At 42.7% G+C, this 12,379-nt stretch overlaps 1 protein-coding gene across 1 annotated transcript; it reads right to left on the reverse strand.

Annotated features, from left to right (window-relative positions):
- Positions 1 to 6,879: 6,879 nt before the first annotated feature.
- Positions 6,880 to 8,969, reverse strand: LOC121872168 (protein Tob2-like). The gene has a single exon (XM_042374842.1). It carries the CDS (start codon positions 8,616 to 8,618, stop codon positions 7,863 to 7,865), a length of 756 nt encoding a protein of 251 aa, XP_042230776.1. The 5' UTR covers positions 8,619 to 8,969; the 3' UTR covers positions 6,880 to 7,862.
- Positions 8,970 to 12,379: the final 3,410 nt, after the last annotated feature.

A 12,379-nucleotide genomic window follows, 5' to 3' on the forward strand; every position in this document is an offset into this window, starting at 1 on the left:
CATTCTCCAACATTCTTACGATAATTTTTTTTCTCGTAAGTTAAGAGAAATAATCCGATAATTCATTAAACCAAACTCTTGAATATTTCATCTCAAGGTATTTAATTTATGATCAACTTGGGTTTATTATTTCCAATGTTTATTTATTTTTTCACCATTATTGACTGAATACAAAGTTAAATATTCTCCTTTTCCTCTCTTGTATTAACCTGTATCTTCATTTATATTTTATGTACCTGTATTATGTACTGTACCTACCTGTAGTTACCTGTACTTGGTTTGATGAACTGAAACCACCTGGATATTTTACTTCAGGTGTCAGACGTTGGGGAGGTGGGTACTTCAGTGTTGATATTGACACGCATACACCCACACACCACACACGCACACATATGCACACCACACACACACACACATATGCACACCACACACACACACATATGCACACCACACACACACACGCACACCACACACACACACACATATGCACACCACACACACATGCACACCACACACACACATATGCACAACACACACATATGTAAGTAACACATGTGTAAAAGTTAGCTCCCGACTGACATACTTACATAACCAGGCCAAACCCGTATACATGTGTGTAGTGTTGTGTGCCACCAACATTGTCATCAATAAATTCAGTTTCTATCGTCATCATCATCATTAATTGCAGTTGAAGGTTGTCATAGTATAATTTCCTTTAATCACCATCTCACTATCACCCGCATTTAGGTTGTCATAATAGTATTATAATTTCCTTTAATCATCATCATCACCCTCATCATCATCACCCGCATTAAGGTTGTCATAGTATTATAATTTCCTTTAATCATCATCATCACCCTCATCATCATCATCGTCATCATCATCATCATCACCATCATCTCATCATCACCCGCATTAAGGTTGTCATAGTATTATAATTTCCTTTAATCATCATCATCACCCTCATCATCATCATCATCACCCTCATCACCATCGTCATCACCATCATCACCATCTCATCATCACCCGCATTAAGGTTGTCATAGTATTATAATTTCCTTTAATCATCATCATCGTCATCATCACCATCATCGTCATCATCATCACCATCATCATCATCACCCGCATTAAGGTTGTCATAGTATTATAATTTCCTTTAATCATCATCATGTTAAAGTGGTCCTCAGTGATAAATAATACTAAACAAAACTAATTACTCATTCTAATATTCACTATACAAAAAAAGTAACTCGTAATATCCCCGCCAGGTGTCACTAGTGTCTCTGTTTACATATCTGGAAGGTATTTAAATATGGCTGACCAAAGACGTGTGTGTGTGTGTGTGTGTGTGTATTATTAGTATTGTTTTAGCTATTCCCTGTCTGTCTGTCTGTCTCGTAACAACAGCTTTGCCCACACACCGCTACACCCATGGAAGCCATAACCCCATTACAGATACGCACTAAAACCCATTACACTACCATTAAACCCACGAATTAAACCTTACCGTGCCTAAATTTCCAACCACATATAAAATTGCCCATAAACACCCATGCTTACAACACCCACCCATGATTGCCAAAGAGGGAAAACTACCCCACCCTTGCCCATGTTAGGATCAGCGTAACCATCAGTACCCAACCCACACACCTGCCCATGTTGTGTGTGTTGGGGAAACCTGGTGTGTTTAGGAGGAGAGGGGGAGGGGAGGAGAAAGGTGGAGTTACTGGGGAGGGACAGAAGGGGGGTGTTTGGGGCCAGTTGTGGGTGGGTGTGTTGGGAGAGGTAAGGGGGGAGGGTTCGCTCTGTGTGAGTGAGAGAGAGAGAGAGAGAGTGAGTGTGGGGTCGCTGGGTATGTGTGTGTGAAGAGCTCTTTCTTCTGTCCTCTCTCTCTCCCTCTCTTCCGTCCCTCTCTCCCTCTCTCTATCTTCCGTCCTCTCTCCTCTTTCTGTCCCTCTCTCTCTCTTTCTGGCCCTCTCCTCTCTCTCTTCTCTCTCTCTCTGTCCCTCTCTCCCTTTCCTCCTCTCTTTCTGTCCTCTCCTTTCTGTCCCTCTCTCTCTCTCTTGAAATTATTATTCATTAGTGGATAACATAAAGAATTATAGAAGGATAAAAGAGATAGACATAATGGTGGTGTGGTGGTAGGTAGTGGTGGTGGTGTGGTGTGGTGGAGTTGTTGTGGGTGTGGTGTGGTGTGTGGTGTGGTGGAGGTGTGTGGTGGAGGTAGTGGTGTGGTGGAGGTGGTGGTGGTGTGGGTGGTGGTGTGGTGGGGTGGTGGTGTGGTGGAGGTAGTGGTGTGGGTGGAGTGGTGGTGTGGTGTGTGTGGTGGGTAGTGGTGTGGTGTGGTGGAGGTGGTGGAGGTGGTGTGGTGGTGTGGGTGGAGGTGGTGTTGTTGGTGGTGTGGTGGAGGTAGTGTTGTTGGTGGTGTGGTGGAGGTGTGTTGTTGGTGTGTGGTGGAGTAGTGGTGTGGTGGAGATAGTGCTGTTGGTGTGGTGGTGGTAGTGGTGGTGTGTTGTTGTTGGTGTGGTGGTAGTGGTGTGGAGATGGTGTGGTGGAGATGTGGTGTGGTGGAGATAGTGTTGTTGTTGGTGTGGTGGAGGTAGGTGTTGTTGGTGGTGTGGTGGAGGTAGTGGTGTGGTGGAGGTAGTGTTGTTGGTGGTGTGGTGGAGATAGTGCTGTTGGTGGGTGTGGGAGGTAGTGGTGTGGAAATAGTGTGTTGGTGTGGTGGTAGTGGTGGTAGTTGTTGGTGTGGTGGAGGTGTGTGTTGGTGGTGTGGTGTAGTGAGGTGGTGTGGTAGTGGTGGTGGAGATAGTGTTGTTGTTGGTGTGGTGAGGTAGTGTTGTTGGTGTGGTGGAGTAGTGTTGTTGGTGGTGTGGTGTGTGGTGGAGGTAGTGGTGTGGTGGAGGTAGTGTTGTTGGTGGTGTGGTGGAGGTAGGTGGGTGGAGGTTGTTGGTGGTGTGGTGGAGGTAGTGGTGTGGTGGAGGTAGTGGTGTGGTGGAGTGGTGTTGTGGTGGTGTGGTGTGTGTTGGTGGTGTGGAGGTAGTGTTGTTGGTGGTGTGTGGTGGTGGTAGATAGTGCTGTTGGTGGTGTGGTGGAGGTAGGTGTGGTGGAAATAGTGTTGTTGTTGGTGTGGTGGAGGTAGTGGTGTGGTGGAGGTGTGTTGTTGTTGTGGTGGTGTGGTGGAGGTAGTGTTGTTGGTGGTGTGGTGGTGAGTGTGTTGGTGGTGTGGTGGTGGGTGGTGGAGATAGTGGTGTGGTGTAGTGGTGGTGGTGTGGTGGAGTAGTGTTGTGGTGTGGTGGAGGTAGTGGTGTGGTGGAGGTGTGTTGTGTGGTGGTGTGTGGTGGAGGTAGTGGTGTGGTGGAGGTAGTGTTGTTGGTGGTGTGGTGGGTAGTGGTGTGGTGAGGTGTGGTGTGGTGGAGGTAGTGTTGGTGGTGGGTGGTGGGGTGGTGGTGTGGTGGAGGTGGTGGTGTGTGGTGGAGTAGTGTGGTGTGTGGTGTGGTGGAGGTAGTGTGTGGTGGTGTGGTGTGGTTGGTGGTGGAGTGTTGTTGGTGGTGGTGGTGGTAGTGGTGGTGATGTGGTGTGTGGTGGTGTGGTGGTGGTGTTGTGGTGGAGTAGTGTTGTTGGTGGTGTGGGTAGTGTTGTGTGGTGTGTGGGGGTAGTGTTGTGGTGTGGTGTAGTGTTGTTGGTGTGGTGGAGGTAGTGTTGTTGGTGGTGTGGTGGAGGTAGTGTTAGTGGTGGTGGTGTGGTGGGGAGTGTTGTGGTGGTGGTAGAGGTAGTGTTGTTGTTGGTGTGGTGGAGGTGGTGGTGTGGTGGTGGGTGGTGTTGTTGGTGTGGGGAGGTAGTGGTTGGTAGTGGTGTGGGTGGAGATAGTGTTGTTGGTGGTGGTGGTGGGTGGTGTTGTTGGTGGTGTGGTGGAGGTAGTGTTGGTGGTGTGTGGTGAGGTAGTGTTGTTGGTGGGTGTGTGTTGTTGGTAGTGTTGTGTGGTGTGTGGTTGTTGTGTGTGGATGTGTGTGGTGTGGTGGAGTGTTGTTGGTGGTGTGGTGGAGTATTGTTGTTGGTGGTGTGGTGGAGGTAGTGGGTGGTGGAGGTGGTGGTGTGGTGGAGATAGTGCTGTTGGTGGTGTGGTGAGGTGTGTTGTGGTGTGGTGGAGGTAGTGTTGTTGGTGGTGTGGTGGAGGTAGTGTTGTTGGTGGTGTGGTGGAGGTAGTGGTGGTGGTGGAGGTAGTGTTGTTGTGTGGTGTGTGTGTTGTGTGGTGGAGGTGTGGTGGTGTGGTGGAGTGTAGTGTTGTTGGTGATGTGGAGGTGTTGTTGGTGGTGTGGTGGAGATAGTTGTTGGTGGTGTGGTAGAGGCATTGTTGTTGGTGGTGTGTGAGGAAGTGTTGGTGGTGGTGTGGTGAGGTATTGTTGTGGTGTGGCGGTAGTGGTGGTGGTGTGGTGGAGGCGTGAGGTGGTGGTTGTTGGTGGTGTGGTGGAAGTAGTGTTGTTGGTGTGGTGGAGGTAGTGTTGTTGGTGGTGTGGTGGAAGTAGTGTTGTTGGTGTGGTGGAAGTAGTGTTGTTGGTGTGGTGGAGGTAGTGTTGTTGGTGGTGTGGTGGAAGTAGTGTTGTTGGTGTGGTGGAAGTAGTGTTGTTGGTGTGGTGGAGGTAGTGTTGGTGGTGGTGTGGTGGAGGTATAAGGTTAATGGGAGACAGACAGACAGACAGACCAAAATATCAGTAATAATAATTAACGGATATAAGAGTAGAAAGAATGCAAGATAGAAAATGAATAAATAGTGAATGTACTAAAATACGAGAACAAATAATAGTAATGAATAACAGAAAGTTGACAAAACAGGAAAGTTAAAAAAAATTAGAGAAAAGAAAATGAATAAAAAGCGTAATAATGAGATAAAATGAATGATGGTAATGTCAAGGGGAAATAAAATAATTAAGGGATGATAGATAATAAATAATATAGTGGGTGGAGAATAAATCAATAGTAGAAGAAATATCAAAGAAGAGGTGGTGATAAAGGAAGGGAAAGGTAAAAAATAATAAAGAATGGTGTACGTGGTGGGGAAGAGATGTAAAATGGCGGAAAGTGAAGGTGAGATTAGTGGTGGTGTGATGGAATATGGCCGCTGTGTTGTACTGTGTATCGATTTTTTTTTACATATATATCAATTGGTTCGTCTCTTTTCTTCACCAATCTCTTCTCCTTCATTTGTGTTAAGAGTATATATAATTATCCATGTGTTTTCAATTCCTTTACACAATTTTCTGTTATCGCAATTAATTTCTGTATTTTTCACATTTGTATTCCTTATATTGTGATTTGCTGTCCACTTTTTTGTATTCATTTTCAGTATCTTTAATATTCTTTTATAGATCACTTTGTCATAGACCAGTAGGTACTATAAGTGTAAGGTAATCAATTATTGGCAAGTACTCTAAGTTATTCTTGAATATTAATATATTTACTCTGGGAAAAATACTAAACTTTTTGTTTTCATTAATAACACCTCTGCTTCTCACTTTTAAGTATATATAAATTTTTTTACAAGAATATATTAACTTTTTTGTAATTCACCACTCTTTTGTAAGGCATGTGTCAACAGCCCTCTTTTGAATTTCCATCCTAAGTCCTTTTTTTTCACTTCATAATTTTATTATCATCATTATATCTTAAGAACTTCAAACTAACTCCACTCTGGCTTGTTTATATATTTTTCTTCATATTAATTATTTAGTCGTGTTTTCAAGTTTTAAATATTTACTCTTCTCTTCTATAACTTTCATCTGCCCTCGCCTCCTTGTTAAGACTTGTGTTCTTCATATACTGTATATATATATATATCTAGCTCTTCTTGACAGTTTTGTGTTATCTTGGCTTAACTTTCACATTTTTCTTTGTTTATACTGTGTAAATAAACAAGTAAAAATATATATATCATATTATATATAAATATATACAGTATATAAAATATAGTCTTTGAATGAAGCTGCCTCAGACTTCTGCAAACAATTAAAAGCAACACTAAAATATTTCTGGTTCAGTACTGTACAGGTACTTGATCTTTGGTTGTTTTTAGTATAAGTAATTCCAACTTATTTAGAAGGTATTGCTACTTCAAGTTTTTGAAAAGTTAAGTTTTAAGAATGAAATTAGTGTGAGGTCTTACACCACTGCACAAATATCTTTTTCTTTGGTTTCAGCTCAGAGGGCAGTTTTCTATTGATCATAACACTCAGTATATTCCACAATTAATAAGCAAGTGTGATGCTTACTGTTTGAGCTGTACTGTATTGAGCACCAAGCACTCGATTCACATGATAAAATCATTAATTCTAAAGGGGGGTCAACTTAGAAGGTTTTGTGTGTAAAATTATAGCCATATTTTCTTGTTAAGTTCTCTGTATTTCTCACTTCATAATATTTTCAAATAAATTGTACTCATATCACATGGTATAAGTTTCCACTCACCTGATAATATAAGAAAAAAAAATAATAATTTCATTGACTAGCAACTTAAAAATTAACACAGATTTGATGATATTTCATGAGTTACTATGTAGGTCCAAGCCGAGCTCCTCAGACAGGAACACTTCACATTCAAGTCGCCCTAATTTCACAACACTTGTACAATCATCACTTGGGGTAAATATTCAAGATTTTTTTTCTCTGGTAATCCATCACTTCACTAGCTTTTTGTAAGAAAAAACTGAGGATTTTATATGAAAAAATAGACCTCACATTGCAGTATACGTGAGACAACATTAACATTAGTGGGAGCTCTTTATAATCAAGTTACACAGCCTGTTGGAGCTTCTGACCAAGCTTAACTTCACCACTGGCCTCCGGTGCGACCTCAACCAAGAGTGGTGAAGAAAAACCAAGGAGTTCAATGCATTGGACATTTTATTTATACTGTACAAAACGATTTTCTAGTAAAATTAGACGTTTTGTGGAACAAAATAGGCTTTTTACAGGCATATATTACAAGATAAGCATGCACCAACAAGGAAAAAATGTACACAATTATATCACTACCCATGAATTGCTTAAAGCAAAAAAATGTCGCTAAAGCTAAACATTGATGACAAACTGAGCTAGAACATTTTTCATGAAATGAAAATAAAATACTGCGACCGAATTAAATCACAGACACTTTAAAAACTTGACTTTGTACCATCTGAAAAAGTTTATTTTTCAGTCATAAGGTGAACTGGGATATTTTCGCTGTGCCAGAGCCACGCAGCAGCGGGAGTCTATCACAACTTAACCCCCGCGACCGCCCACACGAGTCGCTGGCGACCCGTGCGCTGCCTTCCGACTCGTCCACTTGTAGAAAGACTGGCTGCTCAACGCTAACCCCCAGCTCGCCATGGTCGCTAAGGTACACAAGCCCTGAACCACACCAGGGGACTTGGAATAGACGGAACCGATGCGATTCCTGGTCCCAAAGGGCGGTTCGTGCCGGGCAAGTAGAACCACAGCTACGTGCTACAGGGTTAGGGGTGTGGGTAAGTACGAGGAGGCATGCAATGGTCAGCATCAGAGCAGCAGTGATCTTCATCCCATGAGAGAAACGGTGGTCACACGCGCGTCTAAACGACCAAACACTCATACCACAACACTTAATAGGTATATTATATTATATAATATAGCTCATTATGTACATAAATATTACTGTTTACAAATAATCTTAGAATTTTCCCGTTGTGATAGGGCGACTTCGGTCGGTAAGACGCTTGTAAAACAACCGACCCTTGTCATGGCAGCGGCTGGTGTTGTCACCGCCTTGTCTGGATCACCTGTTGGTCCCTGATTGTACTTTCAACTGTTGGCGTGGTTGAGATCACAAGAGTTGTCACGGTGTGGGCTCAGCTGGACACGAAGAGCCGGTCCATCTGTAGGGACCGCGCCTCCAACCCTCCCCTAAGAGATTCCTTGCACTTGACCAGGCTACTGCCGTCCTTCCCGCCGCCGCCCATGATGAACATACTCAGCTGCATGGCCGTCGCTGCTGCCTGCTGCTGCTGCTGGGTCGTGATCGGAGACAAGGGCGGGGACAGGTGAAGGGGGGACGACACCACGACGGACTTGGACGGCGAGAAGTGATGGTGATGATGGTGACTGATTTGTTGTTGGTGGATGTGGTGGTGGGGAGGCAGAGCTGGAGGTGGGGACGAAGTCTGCTGAGGTGGGGGCTGCGACATTGCCTTCACGGGGGTCTTGATCTCGGCGGGCGGGGGTGGTGTGGACTTGCGTGGTGGAGGAGGTAATTCCTCGTACAACACACAGATGGAGCCGTTCTCCCCGATGCGGTAGGCCACCTCCATAGGGTCCACCCACATGGTGAGCTCCTTGGGGAAGAGAGATCTCAGGAAAGAGACTGCCAGGCCCATCATGAAGCCCGCCCTCGCGATCAGTGGGTCCAAGTTGCCGTTGATTCTGATGCAACGGTAACCGGAGCCCTTGAACGGCTTGTCGGGGAACCAGTGGTCGGTGTAGTGTCGCAGCAGGATATCACACACATTTCCACGGAACTTCTCCAGCTGCTTCTCTGTCAAACCGCTGTTGTTTAGGCGAGCCAAATCAACAAGGAAATTGGCCGCCGATTTAATCTCTAATCTCATATTCGTGGAGATATTTGGAGATCAACAGGTTGATGGCAAACTTGGGCAATACGTCATAAACACTTGACTTGAATTATTGGCAAGTCTTGGTGACGCAGCTGGCTTTTGTCTCTTGCTAATCAACAGACGTGGACTAGTAAATCTGGCACTTGTCGACACAGCCGGAAAGGAGGATGGCGATTTTTATATTCTTTGGTATTGGCCGTCGTTACACTGACTATTAGGATGGTAAACCTTTCACTAACATCACAGTCTATGTCTGTCCTTGGACGGGGTTTTATCGGTAGTGAGCGTCACGCTACTCGGCACATCCTCCTTGTCTTGTGTCTCTCCTCTGACTGGAGATCGGGAGCGAGTGAGCGTGTTGTTGGCTTTCACTGAGTGACGTCATCCCGCCAGCCAATCAGCGCGCGCGGGGCTTCGTTTCCCGTCACGTGACTCGTTCTGGCAGCCATTTTCTAAACAAAGAACGGCTTCTCGCACAAACATGGACGCCAAGCCAGGAGTCTAACAAAGAACGATTCTGACGACTATACAGCCCAGGAGTCCCCTAAAGTGCCAAATATCTCCCGTGCCGAGCTTAGACTAACTCCTCCTACATCCTAACATTAAGTTAAGAAGGAGAGTATGGAGTATAAGAGCCTTCCATGTGATTAAACTTCTCGGTAAAGCAAGTTTCTCCAGAGTTTCACTAGAAAGCTGCAATGGTCCGACTTTAAGCCTGTTTTATGAAGGAAACTCCACTCTTGTCCTCTCGTTGGAGACACTTAAGCCAAACAACGCGTAACTGTGACATTCTAAAACCTTCGTAATGTTTTATATTTCTCGAGTCATTATTTGTTGTTATGGAGAATTTATAGGAAACGCGTATAACCTAACTGTATGTGTGATGTGATATTGATCTTTCACAACAGTTTGGGGTTATTTTGAGTTGTGTTGTTGTTTATTTGATGTGAATTACCTACGACGGTTATTAAGCTACGTTCACTTGGCCTTACATACGGTTATTAAGCACGGCTCGCTATGTGATAATTTCTGCAACATAAACTTTTATAAATATCAAAATGAGAAGATGTTTACCTTTGATTTATTAGTATTATTTTTATCATTATTTTCACCGACTTTGTAATTATTTCCTTATTTGTTATTAGTGTTGGCGTATGTGTGTGTGTGCGCGCGCGTGCGTAATCCCCATATAAACAAAATATTCATTAACTTGTATATACGTCTTTACAAGTTCCAAAGAAATAATGTAATTAATTTTTTTTCAGATGAATGACCAGTTTACTATCTTGTATATTATAAAAAAAAACACGAAAAAATTATCCATATACCAGATTATTTTAAAGAGTATACAAGATGTTTATTAAGTTTTTATTTAGTATATTATAGTGTCGGTGTATTGTTTTATTATTAGTATGTTGATTTGGAATTACTGAAGGGAATAGTAGCAAGATAGGGCGGCGCTGCAGACCCACAACACCTAGCTTTGGGTCGAGGTATCAGGCAACTCTTAAATTATTTCTTTTTCTACATACGCAACAACAATATCTATTTCACTAACGCCACTGTGATCTGGGGGGAAAAATGTGAAGGGGTATTATAGTTTTGTAGTGATAGGATAATATATAAGAGTAAAATCGTCGAAATTCGTAAAGTTGTCTTTGTTTTTGTTAAGGCCCCACGGTCGGCCGACCCTCCAGTACACCGTCGGTGATGCCAGTCCATGCGTCACGGAACCCGCTCCTTGTTGCCTGAAGAACAACTATTACACTTTTGTTAATATTTCCATCTATTTCAATTATATTTAACCAATAATCAACTCTGGAATAACATAAACGTATAGTTTGATATATATAAGGTATAGGTTAAAGTTCTGTAACTGTTTCCAATACTGTATTTCCTGTAGTGGATTATGAGGAGTTATCATACCCTGACATATGGTTGTGGCTACCATATATGGGAGCCACATCAGCTCAGCGTCAAACTCATAGTAAAATATTAATGAAAAAAAAAACACATTCAACTATCACGATTGAAAACTAACTAGCTCTGCTGTGTCCATGAAACTTTCCGAGAATATTACCAAATTTATCTCTTGATACAACGAATAGGAATATAATTTCTGCTATTTTTTCTGTGATTTTGTAAAAGTCGACGTCCCCCATAATTATCTTTTAACGGGAGATATCCAATGAGCAGAATTTTATTATTACTATCTTCATGTGTCTCTGGAGTTATTTCTTTTTGTTATTAAATACATGTTGTCATTTTACCACTTGGCGCACTGTCTGTCACACACGCATAGTTTCCAAATACTTGTACATAGTTACACTTCAAACATCTTCCCCGTGAACCAAGGAAAGATTATGATATCGCTATTCTCAAGTTGTTGTTCATCTTGATCAAAGTAATAATTTTTATCTTAACTAACTCGTATTTTTAGTGTTTAAAGGTGAGGTGTGCTGAGATACGCGACATTTTCTCTCCCTTTCTCCTCTCACTCTTTCTTTCTGTATCTCTCTCTCTCTCCCCCTCTCTCTCTCTCTGTGTATATCTCTCCGTTCCTTTTATCTCCCCCTCTCCCTGTCTCCCTCCTTTCTCTCTCTGCCTCTCTCTCTCTCCATGTGGTCAAATGTAGTGTTGTTAGTCCATTTGTAGTGATGCCATAGGAGTTGTTTTTATTGGTTTATACGCATTAGCCCGTAAGCAGGCCCTCTTAAGGTAAAATTGGCTGGTCGCAGGTCATATATTAACAGGGAATACGACAGACCTTGGGGGTGCAGAGGATACGTGACTCTGTGTACGCGTTTACCCCGTCTCTCAATTCTACTTCATAATTTGATTTTTATAAGTTTTTATCAACACGATTTACAGTATGTGCTACAAAAACTAAAATATATAATGTGTAGTGTTATTGGGGATATTCTAGTTTATATGTAGTTTTGAATGTGTTGAATTTGTTTGTATTTTAGTAAAGTTAAAGTCGTCACCAGTGCCGTGTTCGGACACTACGGGTTAGCAACAGCGAGCTCTGAATCGCACGCGACGTTGCCAACTCTGTGGTGCTGGGAAAAGCTCACCCTTGTCTTTGTTGGTTGTTTATTGATTTGTGTGACGCACTGCCAATTCAGGAACCCTCTTATAATGGTTCTATTGTCCTTCGCAATCGAGAAGGGTCGGGATATTGATCAATACAACGATGGGAACGAGATTCTCACAATTGGGCTCGACATTGCCGGCACCACTGTATCACCCCTTCAGTTTGTTGTTGGGGTGAGAATAGCAGAGACCCCGTCATGGCTGTAACCTTTGTAACTGAGGTTGTTACGCCATCACCTTCGTTTATATGTGTTGTACGCGGTAGAAAATGTTGTAGTTAATTCTTACAAACATTGTATTAGTGGAGTTTGGTTTCTGAGTCTCATTTGTCAGGGGTGTCTCAAGTGCTGTAGCACTCACATTCATTCGGCCTCTCTCTTTCTCTCTCTCTCTCTCTCTCTCTCTCTTCGTGATATTTTCTCGCCTTTATTTATTGTTGATTGTTCTGATGTTTAACTGTGAATCTTTATGTATGTCTGTTATTGTTTATGTTCCTATCCCCTCCCCCTCTCTCCCTTCCTCTCACTGTCTGTCAGCCACCACTTAAACTATTTTATATTTTATAATATATATATATATATATATATATATATATATATATATATATATATATATATATATATATATATATATATATATATATGTGTGTGTGTGTGTGT

This window comes from Homarus americanus, unplaced genomic scaffold (genome assembly GCF_018991925.1).
Source record: "Homarus americanus isolate GMGI-L3 unplaced genomic scaffold, GMGI_Hamer_2.0 scaffold14799, whole genome shotgun sequence".
Lineage (NCBI taxonomy): Eukaryota > Metazoa > Arthropoda > Malacostraca > Decapoda > Nephropidae > Homarus > Homarus americanus.